Raw genomic sequence first — 21,076 nt, 5'->3', positions numbered from 1 at the left:
GCAATCACACGGGGTAGCTAACAGCACCCTTTGAGAAGCCTTTGCCACCTGGTGTTCATGCCCTTTCCAGAACAACATGAGAGGAGTGTTTCTGAGTTTCTACCTTTCTCATTTTCCTAAGACTAGCAGGTGTTTTCCTAGTTCGTCTGGGCCCTCCGTGTGCACACACACTGACATGTCGCCTTGTAGAAGGCTCGATCCTAGTTTTAACGTATGCAGGTGCCTAGTCGGTGGTACAGACACAGCTGAAGTCTAGTGCTTGTTTCTCCTTGGAAGGGGTGATGCCGACACATGCTGAGTGGGGGGCTCCCTACCGTTCCCTTCCTCCACCAATACTGACAGTGTTTGAGAATGGGGTCTTTGTCCCCTGTGCCCTCCTCCTGCTCGTGGCTGGCTTTGTAGTAAGCTATAACCAATAATCTACCAGGCCCCAAAACTGGGAACATCTTAATACCTTCAGCCTCAATGTGGACAGGAGAGAAGCCTGGGAAAATCACTCCTTGTTCCTTCCTCAAGGCCTCCTCGCACTGTTTTGTGCCTGTCTCCTATCCCATGGTTTTTAAACTTTGTAGAAAAAGAAAATCTTCGCTAATCTCTAGATTGTTAAGACATCTCTAATTCCTCTCTAATGGAAATACTGAAGTGAGGCATGACTATGTGCTGAGAAAGTTGAGTGCCAGTAGTTTTAAGCTAATCCAGTAATAGGCAAAGGAGAGGTTACAGGCTGGGTTCACAAGGTTCCCTTGACCTCAGGGCCATGGTCTTAAGTAGTATGGGGGTAGGTATTCAATATGTGCTTGTTATGCTTAACTGAATTGCCAATTTGGATTCTTTTTTTCCCCCCTAAGCTCCTATTACTTAAACATCAGTAAATTACTTTTACTATGATGGGTTAATCAGGTAGACTTTTTTTTTTTTTAAGATTTTATTTATTTGACAGAGAGAGAGAGAGAGAGCACAAGCAGGGGGAGCGGCAGACAGAGGGAGAGGGAGAAGCAGACTCCCCGCTGAGCAGGGAGCCCCATGTGGGACTTGATCCCAGGACCCCGAGATCATGACCTGAGCTGAAGGCAGACACTTAACCGACTGAGCCACACAGGTGCCCCTCAGTAGACTTTTGAAATATCCACATCACACTTAGAATTTCACATTTGGGTGGCATTAATTTATTGTGTTCTAGATATATAAGTTGAAAGCAGAAACATTCCCTGGATAACAGTGGCCATATTTTTCAATCTAAAAATAAAGGATAATGGATAAATGATTTTCACACCCCTTCTAGACATATAAGAGACAACTTATGAGATGTAGTTTATATGCTGTTTGTATTTAAAGGGCATTTTAATGGTTTATATGAACACTAAGACATAATATCTGAATTTTGCCCATGCTGGAAAATCTGGGATGTGTATTCAACATGCAGTACAAGTTCCAAATGTACTAAAAAAACAAAGCTTGTCCTTCCAGATGCCATTTGCCAAGTTCTATTTTCCACCATTATCACAGATGATAGCAAAATGTCCTCAGTTATGCAGTGTGGCTTTAGATCATTAATTTTTTCCTTTTGGAGCTAGAATTAATCTTTATTCCAAGTGAAGTGTCGGATTCTTTTAAGCATGTATTAAATTTCTCCTGTAATTGTGCTTTTTCTCTTCATCTCCCCTTTTGGTAAGGCTGGGCTAGGGCAACCAGATATCCTGAGTCCTTGGCAGGATCAGAATTGTTAGCCCCCACCCCTGGAAAAGTGGTTCAATGTTGAAAATGGTTCAAAGGAAATAACTTGATCTTTTTTTTTTTTTTTAAGATTTTATTTATTTGACAGAGAGACAGCGAGAGCAGGAACACAAGCAGGGGGAGTGGGAGAGGGAGAAGCAGGCTTCCCGCCAAGCAGGGAGTCCGATGCGGGGCTCGATCCCAGGACCCGGGGATCATGACCTGAGCCGAAGGCAGACACTTAATGACTGAGCCACCCAGGTGCCTCTAATTTGATCATTTGTACATCTGCCCTCATTAAGCAGCTTAAGTCCTCATGTTTTCAGAAATTTCCTTAGAATAGTCTTGACCTTGTAATGGATTTGTCAACAGTAATCAGCAATCATTTATTGAGTATATGATAGCCCCAGAGCTGGGCACGATACCAGCGCTACAGAGGAAGCCCGTTAGGATCCCTGCCCCCAAGGCTTAGACGATGGAGTGGGGGGGGGGGGCGGGGTGGTCAGTCAAGGTCAGTCAAGGTCAGCCGGGCCATTGTGAATGTATGTGGGCGGTATTAGGAGAAACACAAGCGTGCAGAGTTCTGGGACCACATGCGTAGGTCATGGCACCCAGACTTTGGGAGCCCAGGGAAAAGTCTGCTAGATAACGTAATATTTAGGCTGATATTTGAAGAAGGACTTAAGGAGGCAATCAGACAAATGAATTAAATCGGTAATACACCATTTGGGGAGCCCCAGAGGTCACAGGCTTTTCTTCCACCGAGCAGCTGCATGACAGTGTAGCATTTTAAAACAGATTCCGTCATTGGGATAGCTGGGTTTTGTTGTCTTTCTTTCTCTCTCACTCTCACTCTCACTCTCACAGATTACCTAGTAATTGTAGACTCTTTAAAAATTTTTTTCCACTGTTAAAAAAACATTCTTTGAAGAGCTAGAACACTCTTTTTTTTTTTTTTCAAGATTTTATTTATTTATTTGACAGAGACAGAGATAGCGAGAGCAGGAACACAAGCAGCGGGAGTGGGAGAGGGAGAAGCAGGCTTCCCGCCGAGCAGGGAGCCCGATGTGGGACTCGATCCCAGGACCCTGGGATCATGACCTGAGCCGAAGGCAGACGCCTAACGACTGAGCACCCAGGCACCCTAGAACACTCATTTTTATCTCTCTAGCAAATTCCACCTTAATTGTAAACTAAAACTGATGGAGAATTTATTTTCTGCTTTCTGGGTTATTGCCATTTTAACTGGCAGATGAATGATCAGTGAAAGGCTCCCGAAACTGGTGTGTTCATCCAGCCTTTCAGTCTCTTCATGAGGGATTCTCATATTAAGTCTACACCCTCCCAGAGAGGAAGTGAGCGTGCTAAATGGAAAGCTGATTAAGCTATTGGGATTGCTTTGACCGTGTTCTTTTTTAAAATTTGGACTCTCTGGGATTTCATATTCAAAGACTTAGTTTTAAAGAAGGGAGGTTTATGCATAAAACATGAATGAGTGCTTGAAACATTTATATTAAGGTTGGGAAGAATTAATTTGAATAATATTTGGCATAAATCTGCTGCTAGGAAGACAGCAAAATATAGCCCAACAAAAAGAGAGGATTTTTAACTCCCTGAAATTTTAGCTGTTTAACCTCAGCAGTTTTTAAATTATCTGACTCTTAATTGGTTCTTTACCATATTTCCAAGATTTTTTACTTATCCTCCGCAGTTAAGGACATGTGATTTGTTTTGGAATATGGAGACAAACAGAAAATACCTTGGTTCTACATTTATTGACTTGAAAGAATCATGATTTTTATTGGTTTCGTAAAAATAATAAAGGTTTTCTTTAAAAAGTGACACCGGAAAAATGAATAAAAATCATTCAGAATACTATCACTCAGAAATAACCATCATTAATATTTGCCACACATCATTCTAGACATCTATGGATTTCTGTAGTAAGAGAATGAGAAGGATTAAAAGGATACAAAATAAAATGGGTGCCATATTCTGTTACCCTTTAAATAAGTATGAGATTTCATTTTACTTGGACAGGATAAACTGAAGTGAAACTAAAATAATCGGTGAACTTGATAAATATTTTCTCAAAATAAGAAATTACCAGATGATTCTTCCAAAGTCAAGAAAAAAATGAGGGAAAACTTGGAAATTGTAATCATTGAAAATATATAGTTTTTAGCTCTTGATAGAATCTTCTAACCCCTTGCTATGAACACTTATCTCCCCCAGCCCCCACCCTCTGTTAATGATAAACATTAACTTTTCCATTCTGTTCTGTACCTGTTCTCCCACAGTTCCTCAGTCTCATTCTACAGCCTAATCACAGCTTCTTGACTCCTCTTTGTTTTCATTTGCTTTGAGTTGGTTGAATGTCTTTGCCAACTCACGTCTTGAGTTGTGGCGTGCTTGAGATTGTTCAGTTGAGATAGTTGAGGGAAAGGCACATCTTGAGCCCCATGGGGATTCTGGTGCGGCTCCTCTGTCCTTGACTGGGGACTCACATGGGCCTCGGGTTCTTCCTGATTCGTCCCTCTAACTGAACCAACTGCCCGACAGTCCCAACCAACATTTAGAAATTTCAGGAGCTGCAGGTGACTCTTGGTCACTGCCTCCTCCCCAACCCCTTGGCACAATGCTCCTTAAATCACTGCACTTTCCACGTGTAAATTAGCTTTTCACAAATGAGAGTCACTGCAGCTCCTCCACTGGCCAGCAAGTAGCTCATGAGGCTGCTTCCAGAGTGCTTGAGCTCCCAAAACAGACGCTTGGAAACCTTGTGTGTGGCTCACTTGCCTTTTTTGGTTATCTGTAAAGACTTTTTCTTTTTTTTTTTTTTTTTTTTAAGATTTTATTTATTTGCGAGAGAGACAATGAGAGACAGAGAGCATGAGAGGGAGGAGGGTCAGAGGGAGAAGCAGACTCCCCGCCGAGCAGGGAGCCCAATGTGGGACTCGATCCCGGGACTCCAGGATCATGACCTGAGCCGAAGGCAGTCGCTTAACCAACTGAGCCACCCAGGTGCCCCAGTAAAGACTTTTTCAAGCCGACAATTTTTTTTTTTTTTTTAAGATTTTATTTATTTGAGATAGAGAGCATGAGCAGGGGGCAGAGGCAGAGGGAGAGGCAAACTCCCTGCTGAGCAGGGAGCCTGATGTGAGGCTCCATCACAGGATCGTGACCTGAGCTGAAGGCAGACACTTAACCCACTGAGCCACCCAGGCGCCCCACAAGCTGACAATTTTGACTGTAAAAACAAAAATCAAGGTAGTAGAAGATGGAAATAAGTAGGAAAAAAAAAAAATTGAAGTCAGAATTGAATATATTTCCACTCTGAAATTGATGGCTACCTGTGAATACGTAATTGACATATTCCAAGTTTTCTTAGTCCCTATTTCAATTATTCCATGTTCATTAGGATAACAAATTCATCAAATGTGGTTTCTTTCCTTGCCAGTGGGGCATAAAGTGAGAAATTACCATTCAAGGATTGCTCACCCGTCGTCACAGCAGTGAATTCATATGGTGGAGCTGTAACTGGAAACTCCTGCCCTGCTCACTGCCTACCATAGTAGTACCTCTGCAGGGCAGCCCTTAAGCAGCCGCTGCCCTAGATTTCCCGGGGACTGACCCTCAGCAGCATCTGACCGTCCGTGAGAGGCCAGCATTCCTTACTCAGAAGCAGATTCCCTGAACCCAGGATTATAGAGACAAGCTGAGATAGCCTAGTCAGATCTTTCTATAATAAGGTTGAGGTGTGAATTACTTTTTTTTAATAATAATAAAAAAAAAATAGTCCTTACCATTGAGGATTATAAAACGAGATCTCTCATAGGTCTCCAGTTTCCCAGTCACTGGTGATACATAAGATAATTGTGGGTGGAGATGACCATTTTTATTTTCATAGTCCTGCTTTTTAAACAGTGTACATTAGAAACCTGTCTAGCAAAATGGTAATGACACAAAGGTTTTCATTCTCCTGTAAGTAAAAAGTGAGCCAATTTAAAGAAAATATAAATGAGCAGTCGTATAGATAATGTGCAGATATGGCAAAAAAAAAATTATGAGAATGATGTGCAAATGACTCAAGTTTCGGCAACACGAGAATGTGGCAATCGGAAATACGCAGATAGGGCAAACATCGCACAAGGGTGCAAGAGGGAAATTTGGAAATAGGGATATTAAAGTCTGAAACCTATTTAAGTTGTGCTCGTTACAAGCCTGAATTTTCCCCTATCAAAATCGACACCTGTCTACCGTGTCTGACGCAGTGGGTGTCCCCCCGCCGTCCCCCGAGACGCGCACGCTCGCGGAGCCGCGCTCCCGGGCCCTCCGGAGCGCCGCCTCTGCCCTTCCAGTCCGGGAAGTACTTTGGAAGGGAAACAAATTGGAAGCATAATGAGCAGAACCTTTATCCCGCCTAATTCATTTTTTTTATTGAAAAGTACATTCTTCACATATGGGTACTTTAAAAAAAAAAAAACTTTCTAAGTAATTTTCGCTGAGAGTTTTCAGCGCGCTGGCGACTGATTGCCACTTGCCAGAGCCCCCATGTGTTTGAGAAATCGTGGTCTCACAACTGGTTTTGGTTTCAAATACCAAACTGTAGCAGAACCCCTCGTGGGGGGATTTGTGCTTTAGGGACTATTTTCCTCTGACCTAATAATATCCCGTTTTGTCTTTAACACACACAGACTGTCGGGCGGGAGCTCCTTCTCCACTTAATTGAACATCTCGTAACCAATGATGGAAAAGACTTTGAAATCACAAATTTAATCCGCAGCACCCGGATACACTTCCTGCCTTCCATGAACCCAGATGGATTTGAAGCGGTCATGAAGCCCGACTGTTTTTACAGTAATGGAAGGTGAGGATGGGCTCCTCTCTTCAGAACAACAACAAGGCCCCCATCAGACAGTACCCCCGGGGCCTTGTTAGTGAACCAGCTCAGCCTGGGTCATGTCACTGCCATGCTGAAAACTCTTCAGGCTGCCACTGCTTTGAGGACGAAAAGTAAAATCCCAAAGAAGGCTGCTTTACTCCCGTGCCCGCCCTACCGCTCGCGCTCGCTCACCCTGCCCCAGCCCCTCGGGGTCTCCTCCATCTCCTGGACCGACCTGGTTCTCTCTCGCCTCAGGCACTGGACACACCTCACTTCCCGCTCCTCGCCCCTCTCACTGCCAAACAGTGTTTCCTCAGAGACTCCCTCCAGGACCTGTCCTCTATTAGGCCCCTGGTTCATACCACCTGTCACTTTACCTTCACGGCACAAATTTTAAGGTCTGATTTTTTGTTCAGTGTCTCTCTCCACACAGATCTGTAAGCTACCCTGGGGGCAGGAATCCTGTCACCCATGTTGCTCACTGTTAAATCTCCAGGGCCTAGCTGGGCCGTCAGTAATTACCAGTTAGTTTATTAAGCCAGTGCAAGAACTAACCACAAAAGAAGAGGGAGTCAGGGCGCTCGGGTGGCTCAGTCGGTTAAGTGTCTGACTCTTGATTTCGGCTCAGGTCATGATCTCGGGGTCGTGAGATGGAGCTCTGGGTCGGGCTCTGTGCTCAGCGGGGAGTCTGCTTCTCTCTCTCTGTCCCTCCCCCCATTTGTGCGCTCTCTCTCTAAAAAAGCTGTTAAAAAAGAAGAGCGAGTCTTGTATTTCTGATTTAAACAGTTTATTTTGTTGCAATGTGCCTCAGGAAGTTTAGAATTTCTCAAATGTCTAACATACATTTATATTTGGGCAAACATGTTTGCTTTTACCAAAAATAAATAAAATCTCACCATTGATTCCCTTCAACTTTAGGTTTTTCTAGTGTATTTAAACATGGCCAGTCCACTTTCCAGAAGTACATTTGTATAAATAGTGTGTTCCTGTTGTTTGTTATCAGTTGCTATGTAACAAACCATCCCCAAATTTAGGGATTCATACCCTTTTTATTTACTCTCAATTCTGTAAGTCAGGAATTTGGACAAGCCAGAGCAAGGCTGGCCAATCTCTGTACCATCCTGTCTGGAGCCTCAGCTCGGGCTGGCTGAGACCACCAGCCTGGGACATGTCTGGGGTTTCAATTCTGGCTGTCACCTGGGTTCCTCATTTCTCCAGGCAGACTCTCCACGGGGTTAGCACCTCAGGTTTCCCAGAGGGAGTGTTCCAAGAGCAAAAGCCCCGAAATGCAAACACCCATCAAACCCCTGCTTACAGCACAACAGCTACGATCCCCCTGGTAAGAGCCAGTCACACGGGAGGGGCTGCGGAGTGCGTGAATGCCAGGGGTGGCCCTCCGAGGCTACTCAGGCGACCATCCACCTTCCCTGTGCTCACATTTGGAAGAACACCTGGAGCCCAAACCAAAGGGATACACACTGCACGAGTCCACTTCCTCACATACCATCAGTAAACCCAAAAATATTCTTTCTTTTAAAGGGAAAATAATAACTACTATGACCTGAATAGAAATTTCCCCGATGCTTTTGAATTTAATAACGTGTCAAGGCAGCCTGAGACTGTGGCTGTCATGGAGTGGCTGAAAACAGAGACGTTTGTCCTCTCTGCAAACCTCCACGGCGGCGCCCTGGTGGCCAGTTACCCGTTTGACAACGGTGTTCCAGGTGAGCAAACAGCGGCCCGGCCTGGCTTCCTGAGCCCGGAGCGGGACTGCAGAGTCGGCCTCCGGAGGGGAACAAGTCTGCCCTCTGCCCTTTGCGGCCAGGGGTGGAAGAGCCTCGTTTTCTCACCTCTGAGCCACTCTTCCTACAATTTATAGACCATAGATGGGCACGGTGGCTGACCTGGCGACCCCCAGGATTATTTGAGATTCATCGGGAAAATAGTAGAATCGGGTTAGAATACCCCACAAGAGGCAACGTGCCTGAAAGTAAATAAAACCGGAACAACTTACCTTTCTTTGCTAATCATAGGAGCAATCATTTGACTCCTCTTAAAACTCCGTGGGATGAGGACTTAAAAACGAGCGCAGTGCCTTTATTTAACCCCTACAGTATGTAAGGAAAGCTTACCCCCCTCCAGAAATGAGTGAGAGTGACTAAGAGGCTATTCACCTTGTAAGCCGATACAGGAGGAGTTGGAATATGCATCTAGTTTGTTTCATGTGGTATCACCCTGTGTCTGCTCATTAGAAACGAGGAGAAAGGGTAGGGGGAGCCCTCGTGGAAGTGGACACGTGTCCCTCTGGGAAAGCAGGGTCTTTGCCTGTGATGCGGTGGCGTGTTTTCTAATACGGCGCCATGCGTTTCCGAGTACTTGTACTCCGACACTAACAGAAAGGTCTTGGTTTGTTTTTCACACACAGCGACGGGGACGTTACACTCCCGTAGCTTAACCCCTGACGACGATGTTTTTCAACACCTTGCACATACCTACGCTTCAAGAAATCCCACCATGAAGAAAGGAGACCAGTGTAAAAACAAAATGAACTTTCCTAACGGAATCACAAATGGCTACTCCTGGTATCCACTCAAAGGTCAGTTTCTCTTCCCTTCTAGCATTCTCCTATTGCCTTCATCCAGAGGTGCCACTGTCTTTTGTTGACCCCAGCAGGTGTCCAGATTTGTTTGGCACGGTGCCATCCTTTAGTCGTGTCTCTGTCAGCTCATGGCCCAGAAGCACTGGGGGGTGACGGCCCGAGAGCTGCTCAGATGCTCGCTCAGCGTTTGCCTACGATGAGCCAGGAACTTTGCCAAGAAAGCTGAACAGGACACAGCCCCTACCCTCGGGCTTAATAGGGAAGAGCAGCACGCAAGTAAATAACTGTGGTGGCAGTGTAATTAGAATAAAAATGGGAGGTTTGGAAAAGGTAGTGTGCCCAAGAGGTAGAAAGCCAGAGTACAACAAGGAGTGGAGAAGCCCCTGGAGAAATGTAATGTTTATGTCGCATCGACCAGGGACCCCTGCTAATCCAGCTACTTAGGGCCACGTGCCAGGGGGATCCAAATATCGCCAGATCGCCCAGTTTGTAAAACAAGCTGAACTTGTACGTGAGGTGTCATGATTTTTAAAGCCACTTTGCAAGCTGAACAAGAACGCTTTTCCAGCTAGATACGAGGTTGGGGGGGGGGTCCAGTTTTCTGCCCTTGGACCAGGATGGCCGGGTGAGGGAACGGGTAAGGAGACTGCCATGTAGGGGTCACGGGATGGGGGGGGAGGGGGCTGTTCTTGTAAAAGGAATCACGTAAGCAAGCCCAGGGGCGTAGAACTCGGGCTTGTCGGGGGCCTGAGCGAGCGGGAGGGCCCTAGGGCGGAAGAGCGGCGGGGACTGGGCCTCGGTGGTGGCAGGTGCCCCCTGTGAGACTGGTTCGCCCGACCCTGCCCGCAGCGAGCTGGAGGCTCCCAGTTGTCACTGGGAGGCCCAGGCTGTGCCGTCCTGTTGCAGAAGCTGGTACTTTCCGCCCTCTGCCAGCTTCCCAGGGGCTGTAAGCAGCAGGGCCAGCTAGACACCACAGCATCCCACACTCCTCTCTGTTGTCCCCGATACAGCTCCCGCCCCAGGCCCACGCCCGCTCCTCACTCTTCGCAGGCAGCCGAGGGCTCCCTCCTGCCCCAGGGCAGAGCTGTCCCTCATGGCCTTCTGTAACCTTCAAGGCAGATCCAGATGTGTGGGGAATGAGCCAGGAAGCTAACGTGGCTGTCGGGAAGCGGTGCACCCTGAGAAGAAAGGCAGGCAGAGCCCGCTACTTTGAGGAGCTTAGAGCATTCCGGCTCGGTCTGGAGGTCTTGTCCACCAGGCCCGAGTCGCATTAGCCAGAGCTGCACACCCCACGCTTAGCAGTCCCACTCCTGCGCGCTTCGTACGCCTGTTCTGCCGTTTCGGTTCTTTCTGCCTGACAGCCATCCAACCCAGGACTTTGGTTTTCTTTCTTGCTTCCTTTTCTTTCATTTCTTGGTGAAAACAAGGTCAGAGAGAAATACAAAACTTAGAAGGCGAATAAATACAAAGGACAGAGGAATTCTTCCTGCTAGAATCTAGACCTACATAGATATTACTTAATATAAATATTTTGATATATTTTGACTATTTTCTTAGCATGAGGTTTTTTTCTAATTCAGTACTTCCCAAATACCCTGATAGAATTGAGAATACATATTTTATTAGGCAGATATCAAGTATAACAAATTAAAATCTGGCAGAAAGTACTTCCTTCAAAGTTACCATATTTCATCAAATCCAAGATGCCACTGATTATAAAATACACTGTACCACTAAGGAAGAAACAAAAATGTTCCTGGCCAATCTAATGACAATGGTGTTTTTCAGCCATCAAGTTTAAGACCCCTCCCAATTCAGAGATTTTAAAATATGAAAAGTTTTGCATTTGAGAAAATACAAAATGGGACTATAGTCCTTTGAAAATAGGGTCTCCGGAGGTGAGAACTGGGAGGTGAGCATGGGCACTGGCGGCCTCAGAAGGGGGCGTGGGTCCCTTCTGTCCCGAGAGCCGGCCCCGGCCCCCCCTCTTTCATCCCCGAAGCAGCTCGGTGTCACGGGCAGGAGCACAGGGCCTTGAGCAGGACAGTCTGCGCTGGGCTCTGCACCCACGTGCATGTTACTTACCCTCTGGGATTGTCTCCTTGTCTCTGAGACGGGGGGGGGGGTCACTGCCATGACAGGCTCTTCAAATGGTTCCCCAGTCATAGCAAACGCTCGCTGAACGTTAGCCATTATTCTCCCAGTGAGTGTACTTAGCTTTACATTATTTATGAATGGTTTGTAAACAATTTTTTAGAAGTATCGTTCCATATCTGTTTAGAATGTAATTTACAGAAGAAATGTACACTGATGAATCCTTTTTGTAATGTATGATTGACAAAAAAGGACTGACCCTTCCCCTCCCCTTCGGCTGCACAGTTGAACTTAGGCCTGCTCTGATCCAGTTACCCATATGGGAGTATTTAGGACTGCCTGTTCATGCCTGGGTGATAAAACGTCAAGCCCTGAGTTTATATGCTAATATGTCAAATTCATCTTTTCCTGTTTACGTGTACTTTCCTTACAGCTGATTCACTTGTCCCCAAGGTACAGGATACTTGACTCCATTCCAATTTTAGACCTTAAAAAATTAAATATGTTTGTGTTTAGGTGGAATGCAAGACTACAACTACATCTGGGCCCAGTGTTTTGAAATTACGTTGGAGCTGTCATGCTGTAAATATCCTCATGAGGAGAAGCTTCCATTCTTCTGGAATAAAAACAAGGCCTCATTGATTGAATATATAAAACAGGTTCACCTAGGTTTGTAAGATTTTTTTATTAATTCCTGTTAACACAAAACATAGCATCTAGCAAAACCTTTGGGTTGAGAGAATGCAAGCCCCTATTTGTTTTCCTGGTATAGCCTCATTTTGAGTACCAGAACTAATGATTAAGAATTTTCTCTGCATGAATATCTGCAGCACGTGAGAAATGCAGTGCCCATCAGTTCATAGAAGAGAAAGCGTGATGTGTGTTACTTTAATATGGGGGTGGAAAATCCAGAGTACTTCGAATTTTTCATGTGGAAATCTCGTAAAAGATCCAGGAAAACAAGTTATTACTCTGTTAAATCATTCCCCATCTAGGAAATGCCCAGTTTGCTTATCACTTGTCACACAATGTCATAGATCCAGAGAACACCGGACATGCCATTTTGCCTTTTTCTTAGTACTGGGATGCTGACCTAGCACCATTAGCTTCAAACGCCTCACATCCTGCAACTCTGCCAAATGACCTACGTGGTCCTGGCAGTCTTCCCAGGCTGGTCTTCTGACAGCTGTCTAGCCTTTAGCTCAGGTGGACAGACTAACCGGGCAAGAGTGATAGTTCTCAAACCTGGACAGCAGACTCTCTGGAGGGCTGCTGAAGACACAGATTGCCAGGCCCCAGCCCCGGAGTTTGATTTAGTGCATCTTGAATGGTGCATCTTTCTCAAGGAGATGCTGGTGCTGCTGGTCCAGGGACCACGCTCTGAAAACCACTGTAGCAGAGAAACTCAGTGCTTGTAATGGTGACGGAGTCATGCGGTTTAAGCTGCTTTAGCCAGGCTGTGTCTCTGTGGGCGGGGAGTGGAAGGCTCTCTGCATTGCCAGGGTTTAAGTTCTTTCTCTCCCTTCAGAAGGGCTTCAGAAGGGCTTCAGAAATTGGCACAGTAGTTAGACTACTACGTCACGCTGAAGTAGGTGTGGGTTTGTGTCAATGAGGGTTGCATCATAGGCCTGCTGCATAACTGCACAATTCCTGCAATTACCCCAAAGCTTTCCACCTGCTAGAGTGATGGAGGGAAGAGTCAGACGCACAGGGGGTCCAGGGCTGAGTGCAAGGATAATTAAGAGCTTCCCTTGGCCTCATATATGCCCCTGCCCCCTCTCATCCCTCTCCCCCCAACCTCCAGCACCACCCCCAACAGCACAGGTGCACAAAGATTATTGGTGAATTCACAGGGCTGAGACATGTATGAAGTAGGCTGATTCCCTGTGATAAGGGATGTTAAAGAAATCTTTTTTCATCAGCATCTTAGCATTTACTAAGATTATTGGGTCCTCTCTTAATATTCTGGTATTTTGCTACTAGATTTTCCTCATGAGGCACATAGTAATTTAGCCTTTCTATTGTATTTCCTTATTTAGTATTACTCTGCCTATTGTTAAATTTCTCCTTCATCAGCATCAACATGGGAGTGCAGCTGAATAAGAAATATGCTCCACAGAACTGCACTACTCTTTTTGGAATTTCAATCTAGCTGTAAAGGTTATTTTCCAAGCACTGAATTAAGGTGGGCTCTGAAGTGTCATGCTGGCCTAATAATGCCCGTGAAGGAGCTTTGTAAACTGTTAAGTAACATGCACATTGTAGCATGACTATTACTAATTTGGAGGGCTTACAAGTCCATAGGTTTTGTAAAGAATATTCATCTGCCTATCCCTATAATCAGGTATGCACAACCTACTTAAAAATATATATATATAAGCACATCAACCCTGCCCCCTTGTGGTTTAAGACAGAGGCTTTTTTTTTTTTTTTTCCCTAATTTAATGAAACCCAATTTCAAAACACTAATAGTGTGGTTATTGTCACTTGATAGGTTCTCTCCATTCCAGTGTGTAGGAGGAAGCCAAAGACTGTCTTTGCTTGGGGATGATGGGAGCAAACCTTCTTACTGGTTTTGCTGTGGTTTAAGGAAAGTACTGATATTTATCAAGCAGTGTTGCGTTCAGTGGCTTAGTTTCACCACTTGCTAAGATGTATCTGAGACTTGGACCCATCTGGAAGTCTCTGGCTTACCTTCCCTGGGAAGGAAAGGCCTGGAAGGTGGTACATATCACTTCCATTTTACAGGTGATGAAACTGAGTCTGGGAATGTTTAGTGACCTGGGATTTACACTGAGCCTGACTGGTATCTATCTGTACTTACCTAATGTGTCAGAAGACCTCCTAAGAAGGGCATGATGGGAATATCTCTTCAAAGAATAATGCCACCGATACCCAATGAATAAATGCATAATTGGGTTACTAAGTCATGACTGATGTTTATAGTTGGGTCCTACCTAAAGATCAAAAGGATACATACCAAGTAGTAGGAATAAATATAAATGAAACTTTTAGAAGAGGCAGAAGGACAAATTACCTGAAACTAGAGGTTCACAGCTGCTATCTGTTGAATATGTGAGAAGGAAATACGGCATTTAGTAATTTCTTCTCTGGGGGGGAAAAATGAAGAGTCAAGAATTAGGAAAGTGAAAGGCAACTTGGGTCAAGCAGAGGTTTGCTTAATGTTCAAGACAAAGATTTTGTTGCTAAGTGTCAAAATTTTGTATTTCATTTTAAACTTTTCTGAAGGAACTATAATTATGCCGCGTTATCTTTCTGCTCCAGTAAATAATTACTAAGTAAAATGTTCTGGGAATAGTTCAGGGTCATTTTTTCCTTGTGGCTCCTTCTCATGTCATTAAGATGATATGTCACTGAGTGAACACACTGGAAGGTGAAGTGTAACATTTAAAATGACCTTTTCTTAACTGTACTCCTGAAATTTTGAGGTGAGGGGTATGGTGTCAGGTTCAGTGGGGGCCCTGGAGACTAGTGTGGCTTTACAGCCAGGCTCTAGGAGCTTAAGGTTATTTAATAACCCAGAGCCTTAGTCTCCTCATCTGTAAAAGTGTGACAGTATTGCCTACGTGATAGAGTTGATGTGAGGATTCAGTGAGAACATGCACGTTAAGCATTTGCCATAGAGCCTGAAATATACTAACAATAAATGTTCACTCCTGTTATTAGTAATAAGACACCATTAACCAATCCCATGATTCCAAAATCTTGTGATTATAATTGTTTCCCATCTAGTTTGACCATGAGACAAAACTATTGAGGCCCTTGCATAGGTAAGTATCTTATTGTAAATTAATACACTGGCATTCTTTTTTTTTTTTTTTTTTGAGTAATCTCTACACCCAACGTGGGGCTTGAACTCATGACCCCGAGATCAAGAGTCACATGCTCCACTGCCTGGGCCGGCCAGGCGCCCCCACCTCCCCTGCTTTTTGTAAATACACTGGCATTTTTTAGTTTAGGATTTAGTGGAATCTACCGAGGACAATGTTGTAGTAGTTTGGTGACTGAGTAAGCAACTTGGAAAAGACAGGAATGGATTTAGGTTGTCGTCTGTGTTCTCTCATTTTGATACTAGGTGCCAGAAATGGAACATTTGACAATCAACAAATTTAGCCTATAAATCTGATTGTTAGCTTGACTGTATTTTAAGTTACATCAAAAATAAGTTTACCAAGTTCTGGTTCAAGATGGCAATGTAGGAGGATCCTGAATTCATCCCCTCCCCCAGACACACCGAATCTATAGCTACATATGGAAACCCAAAAACTACCTAAGCCGTTCCTACATATTGGGCGAATGAGAATAAACCTATATTGCAACGAGTAGGAGAGGTTGAGACACGATCCTACCATACACCCCATCCCTGTTGCAGCAACCCACATTGAAGGAACTCACAACTCCAAACTTCTCCCTGAGCAGCAAAAGGTTTGAACCCCACATCTGGCACCCCAACTTTTAAAAGCTACCCAAGAAACAATCCCTGAAAACACCTAGCTTTGAAAGCCATGGGGCTTGCATCCACAAGACCCTCAAACTGGGAGATAGTTCTTAAAGGGTCCGCACGGGTGCACCTGGCTGCCTGCCAGGGCCCAGTGCAGAGCCAGCCAACTGAAAGATGCCCAGTTTTTCTGTGAAAACGGCCTATTTGCTGGTCTTCAAGCTTTGACCTGAGGGGCAGGCATCTAATTTAACACACATCTAGGGGTCTACTGAAATACTCTCCAAAGATGGAGGCTGGCAGACACCATGTTGGCACTCTCCCTCCCTCCCGGTCACCAGTCTCTCCCAAAAGGGAATCTATGCATGCATCCGGTATCCCAGTTTTGGGGGCCACCATCCAGGGGATACCGCTTAGTAGCTCTGGTAGCCAGTGGCTCCAACAGGACACCTGCAAACAGTTCTTAACTGGCTCTCATCCCAGGGCTCAGTGTAAAGGGAACAGGGAGACCCATCCATCCCCCAGTCTGTCTTCCCCTGAAAGAGATTTATTTGCATCCTTTAAAAGCCTCTGCCTAAGGGTCTGGAATACAATCAGCCTGAATCTAGGTACTGATAGGTCTTGGCACAACCTCAACTACTGGGAACTACTTAGACAGTCAGGTTTGAGAAACAACCAAGAGCTAGGGCAGAGTTGAATGATAAGGTTCATCTACAAAAGACCACTCCTCCGGGACTGGAAGATGTGGGTGTTTCACCTAATGTATAGAAACCAACACAGAGTCAAAGAAAATGAAGAAACAGAGCAATATATTCCAAACAAAAAAATAAGGTAAAGCCTCAAAAAAGACCTTACTGAAACAGAGATAAGTGATTTACCTGATAAAGAGTTCAAATAATGACCATAAACATGCTCACTGAGCTCAGGAGAACAATGCATGAACAAAATGAGAATTTCAACAAAGAGGTATTACAAGACACCACCAAACAGAAGTCACACAGCTGAAGAATACAGTAATAGAACTGAAAAATACAACAGACTGAACATCAGACTAGATGAAGCAGAAAAATCAGTGAACTTGAAAACGGCATTGGAACTAATCCAATCAGAGCAACAAAAGGAAAAGAATGAAATAGAGTGGAGATAGCTCTAGGGATTTATGGGACAACATCGGGCATACCAACATTCGCATTATAGGGGTCCCAGAAGGAGGAGAGAGAAAGGGACAGAAAACTTAGTGAATAATGGCTGAAGAGTTCCCTAACCTGGGGAAGGAAAGAGACCTCCAGATCCAGGAGGGCCGGAGAGTACCAAATAAGATGAACTCAGACCCACACCAAGACACATTATATTATAATCAAAGTGTCAGACAGTTGAAGACGGGGAATCTGAAAAGTAGCAAGAGAAAAACAACTTGTTACATACAAGGGAATCCCCATAATATTATCAGCAGATTTTTTCAGCAGAAACTTTGCAAGCCAGAACGGAGTGGCACAGTATATTCAAAGTGCTGGAAGAAAGAACCACCAACCAAGAATATCTGGCAAAGCTGTCCTTCAGAATTGAAAGAGAAAGGATTTTCTAGAGAAGCAAAAATTAAGGAGTTCATCGCCACAGCCTTACAAGAAAGGTTAAAGGAACTTCTTTAGGCTGAAATGAAAGGGTACTAAGTAGTAACACAAAAACTCACTGGTAAAGGTAAATCTTTAATAAAATTCAAAAGAGTCTAATGTAAAGATAGTGGTTAATCACTTACAAAACTATTATGAAGGTTAAAAGACAAAGTAGCAAAAATAACTGTAACTACAATATTTGTTAATGGATACACAAGATAACAAGATGTAAAATATGGGCAGGAGGGAGTAAACATGCAAAGGTTTAGAATGCAATCATATTATAAACTTAAAATAGACTGTTACAGTTTTATGTAAGTGTCAAGGTAACCACAAAGCAAAAACCTATACATAAAACAAGATGAAGGAATCTAAGCATACCACTATAGAAAACCAACAGATCGCAAAGGAAGAGAACAACAAAGGAATTACAAACCAGCCCGAAAGCAATTATCAAAATGGCAGCAAGTACATACCTATCAGTAATTACTTTAAATGTAAATGGACTAAATTCTCCAATAAAAAGACAGAGTGGCTGGATCAATTAAAAAAAAAAAGTAAAAATAAACCATAAGACCCATCTATGTATGTTTCCTGCAGGAGACTCACTTCAGATACTAGGACACACACAGACTGAAAGTGAAGAGGTGGAAAAGATATTCCATGCAAATGGAAACCAAAAGAAAGGTGGGATAGCTATACTTAGACAAAATAGACCTTAAGACAAAGACTAATAAGAAACAAGGTTATTATAGAATTATGAAGGAGTCAATCCAACAAAATGATGTAACATAGGAGCACTTAACTATATAAAGCAAATATTAACAGACCTAAAGGGGAAAATAGCAATATAATAACAGTAAGGGGCTTTAATATATCACTTTCACCAATGGATAGGTCATCCAGACAGAAAATGGTACTTAACATATACAGAGCATTCCATCCAACAGCAGCAGAATACACATTTTCTTCAAGTGCACATGGAACAAATTTACAAAGCCTGGGGCACCTGGGTGGCTCAGTCGTTAAGCGTCTGCCCTCAGCTCAGGTCATGATCCCAGGGTCCTGGGATTGAGCCCCATGTCAGACTCCCTGCTCAGTGGGAAGCCTCTTCTCCCTCTCCCTCTGCCTGCTGCTCTGCCTACTTGTGCTCATGATCTGTCAAATAAATAAATAAAATCTTATCAGCTATCTTTTCCAACCTCGGTGGTATAAAACTAGAAATCAATTACTAGAAGAAAATTGGAAAATTCACAAATATTGAGATGAAACAACATGCTACTGCACAACCAGTAGGTCAAAAGAGAAATCAAAATCTTGAAATGAATGAAATGAAAATACAACATCCCAAAACTTACGGGATGCAACAAAAGCAGTTCTAAGAGAAAAGTTCAGAGGGATAAATGCCTACAATTAAACAGAGATCTCATAGAATTGTTGAATCACTATATTGTACACCTGAATCTAATATAACGCTGTTAACTAGACTGGAATTAAAATTAAAAAAAAAAAATCTCAAACAACCTAACTACACCTCAATGAACTAAAAAAAGAACAAAATAAGCCCAAAGTTAGGAGAAGGAAGAAACAAAGAACAGTAATAAATGAAATAGAAACTAAAAAGACAATAGAAAAAAAAAACAACTGAGCTGGTTATTTGAAAAGATAAACCTTTAGCTAGACTCACCAAGAAAAAAAGAGCAAGAACTCAAAATCTGAAATGAAAGAGATGTTGCAACTGATACCACAGAAATGCAAAGGATCATAAAAGACTAAACAATTATACACCAAAAAAGTGGACAACCTAGATGATAGTTAAATCCATAGAAGCATACACCTACCAAGACTGAATCATGAAAAAAAAATCTGAACAGACCTTTTACCAGTAAGGAGATTTTTGGATTGTTTTTGATTACTAATTCAAATAAAAGCCCAAGACTAGATGGCTTCATTGGTGAATTTTACCATTTAAAGAAGAATTAATACCAGTCCTCAAACCCTTCCAAAAAACAGAAAAGAACGCTCTCAAACTCACTTTACAAGGCCAGCATTACCCTGATAGCAAAACCATGACACTACAAGAAAATTACAAGCCAATATCCCTGATGAACATAGATGCAAAAATCCTCCAACCAAGTATTAGCAAATCAACAATACATTAAAAGGACCTTCCTTGATCTAGTGGGATTTATTCCATGGATGCAAGGATGGCTCGACATCTGCAAAATCAGCGTAATATACCACATTAACAAAATGAAAGATAAAAATAATATGATCATCCCAATAGATGCAGAAAAAAACCATTTAACAAAATTTAACATCCATTTATAAAAATTAAACAAGAAAAAATCTTGAACTATGTTAACTAGATATATTGTGATCATTTCACAAATAAATCATTATGTTGTACATCTGAAACTAATGCTATATGACAATTATATCTCAATTTTTTGGGAAGGTTTACCTTCCCTTAAATACTTTATTATTACTATTATTATCATCATCATCCAAACAGCTTAATAAATATTGGGCATATTTTTCTTAAATAACTACAAGAATTTTTTTCATATGTCAGAAAATGTAGTGTTAACATTAAGTGTTCTTTTTGTCTTGCAGGTATAAAGGGTCAAGTTTTTGATCAGAATGGGAATCCATTACCCAATGTAATCGTAGAAGTCCAAGACAGAAAACATATCTGCCCTTATAGAACCAACAAATTTGGAGAGTATTATCTTCTTCTCCTGCCTGGGTCCTATGTAATAAATGTAAGTATACAGCCCTCGTTATGGTTATTAAAACATTTTAGAACTTGCAGTAGTTACCCAGAAGGAATCCGAAATAAGTCTGTAAAGTCCCAAAAGTAGATACATCAGGACAGAAGGAAAGGTCATCATCAGACTTGCATTTGGCAGGGAGTGGGAGAGGTGGGAATAGGAACATACCAAACAAATCATGTTTTTTCCCAACTGGCAGTGTTTTTAATAGAAGCCAAAACCTATTTCTTGTGACATGTTCTATGATAAAAGATGGAATGAACCTTATTATTAATAAGAATAATTAAACAATGTAGTCAAAGTACTTCCAAGCTTCATGGAATACCATTTCAACGCCCATTTCATGAGACATAATTTCTGCTATTAAAAAATGGACTGGGACACAAGTTCCTTAGAATTCATTATAAATAAAATTTGATCCACAAATTTTACCACTATATAAAGCTAGTAATAGACATATTTTGCAGCCCTTCCATAAGCAAATGATGGTGAGTTCCAATCAATGCATGTAAAGTTCCAGGTTTAATTCTATGAAGATGTTTGAGTCATTTATTCCTAGAGGGAGGCTTGGACTAGTTTGAGCCCAAACAGATGTAGGTGAATGAACTAAATGAAAAAGTACCTGATTTAGTTGGCCAGATTGTGCCTCTTCCTCCTTGATAACGACTTTCTCTAACTCTCAAGATTCTTCTGCTTTGCTTAGTGGGTCTGATGCCAGCTACAAGCAGTCATTCTGTATAGAGCGACTCCTGGTGGTCATCTACTCAGTGGTCATCTACTCAGTAGTAAAAACTGGCTTTGCATTCTGTTATATCCTAAAGGTGAAATAATGAAAGGCATGTTTTTCAGTTCATAAAACTGTAGGATTCAGAGCTTCTCTGTTCCATAGGTTATTCCCACAGAGCCCAGCAGGGGGCCCATCAACTGCTAATCTTCTTA

At 43.0% G+C, this 21,076-nt stretch overlaps 2 protein-coding genes across 6 annotated transcripts in view; one reads left to right on the top strand and one right to left on the bottom strand.

Annotated features, from left to right (window-relative positions):
• The window catches only part of CPM (carboxypeptidase M), a 71,498-nt gene that overhangs the window by 44,588 nt on the left and 5,834 nt on the right, over positions 1-21,076 (top strand). For all 4 annotated transcript variants that reach the window (XM_036110416.2, XM_036110414.2, XM_036110413.2 and 1 more), the window contains exons 4-8: positions 6,411-6,583; positions 8,138-8,322; positions 9,024-9,194; positions 11,808-11,960; positions 19,980-20,128. In XM_036110416.2, coding sequence (XP_035966309.1) covers positions 6,411-6,583; positions 8,138-8,322; positions 9,024-9,194; positions 11,808-11,960; positions 19,980-20,128 — 831 coding nt within the window. The remainder of the gene's footprint in view (positions 1-6,410; positions 6,584-8,137; positions 8,323-9,023; positions 9,195-11,807; positions 11,961-19,979; positions 20,129-21,076) is intronic.
• MDM2 (MDM2 proto-oncogene) overlaps positions 9,773-21,076 on the bottom strand; it is a 47,535-nt gene continuing 36,231 nt past the window's right edge. The window contains exons 14-16 of one of the 2 annotated variants that reach the window (XM_078076259.1): positions 20,760-20,952; positions 14,329-14,401; positions 9,773-10,609 (exon numbers count right to left, since the gene is read on the bottom strand). The gene's annotated coding sequence lies outside the window, so the exon portion shown is untranslated. The remainder of the gene's footprint in view (positions 10,610-14,328; positions 14,402-20,759; positions 20,953-21,076) is intronic. The other variant, XM_036110406.2, reaches the window with a different exon arrangement.

This window comes from Halichoerus grypus, chromosome 6, assembly GCF_964656455.1.
Source record: "Halichoerus grypus chromosome 6, mHalGry1.hap1.1, whole genome shotgun sequence".
Classification (NCBI taxonomy): domain Eukaryota; kingdom Metazoa; phylum Chordata; class Mammalia; order Carnivora; family Phocidae; genus Halichoerus; species Halichoerus grypus.
Note: the sequence above shows the minus strand (reverse complement) of the source record. Positions and strands in the feature narration are given on the sequence as shown.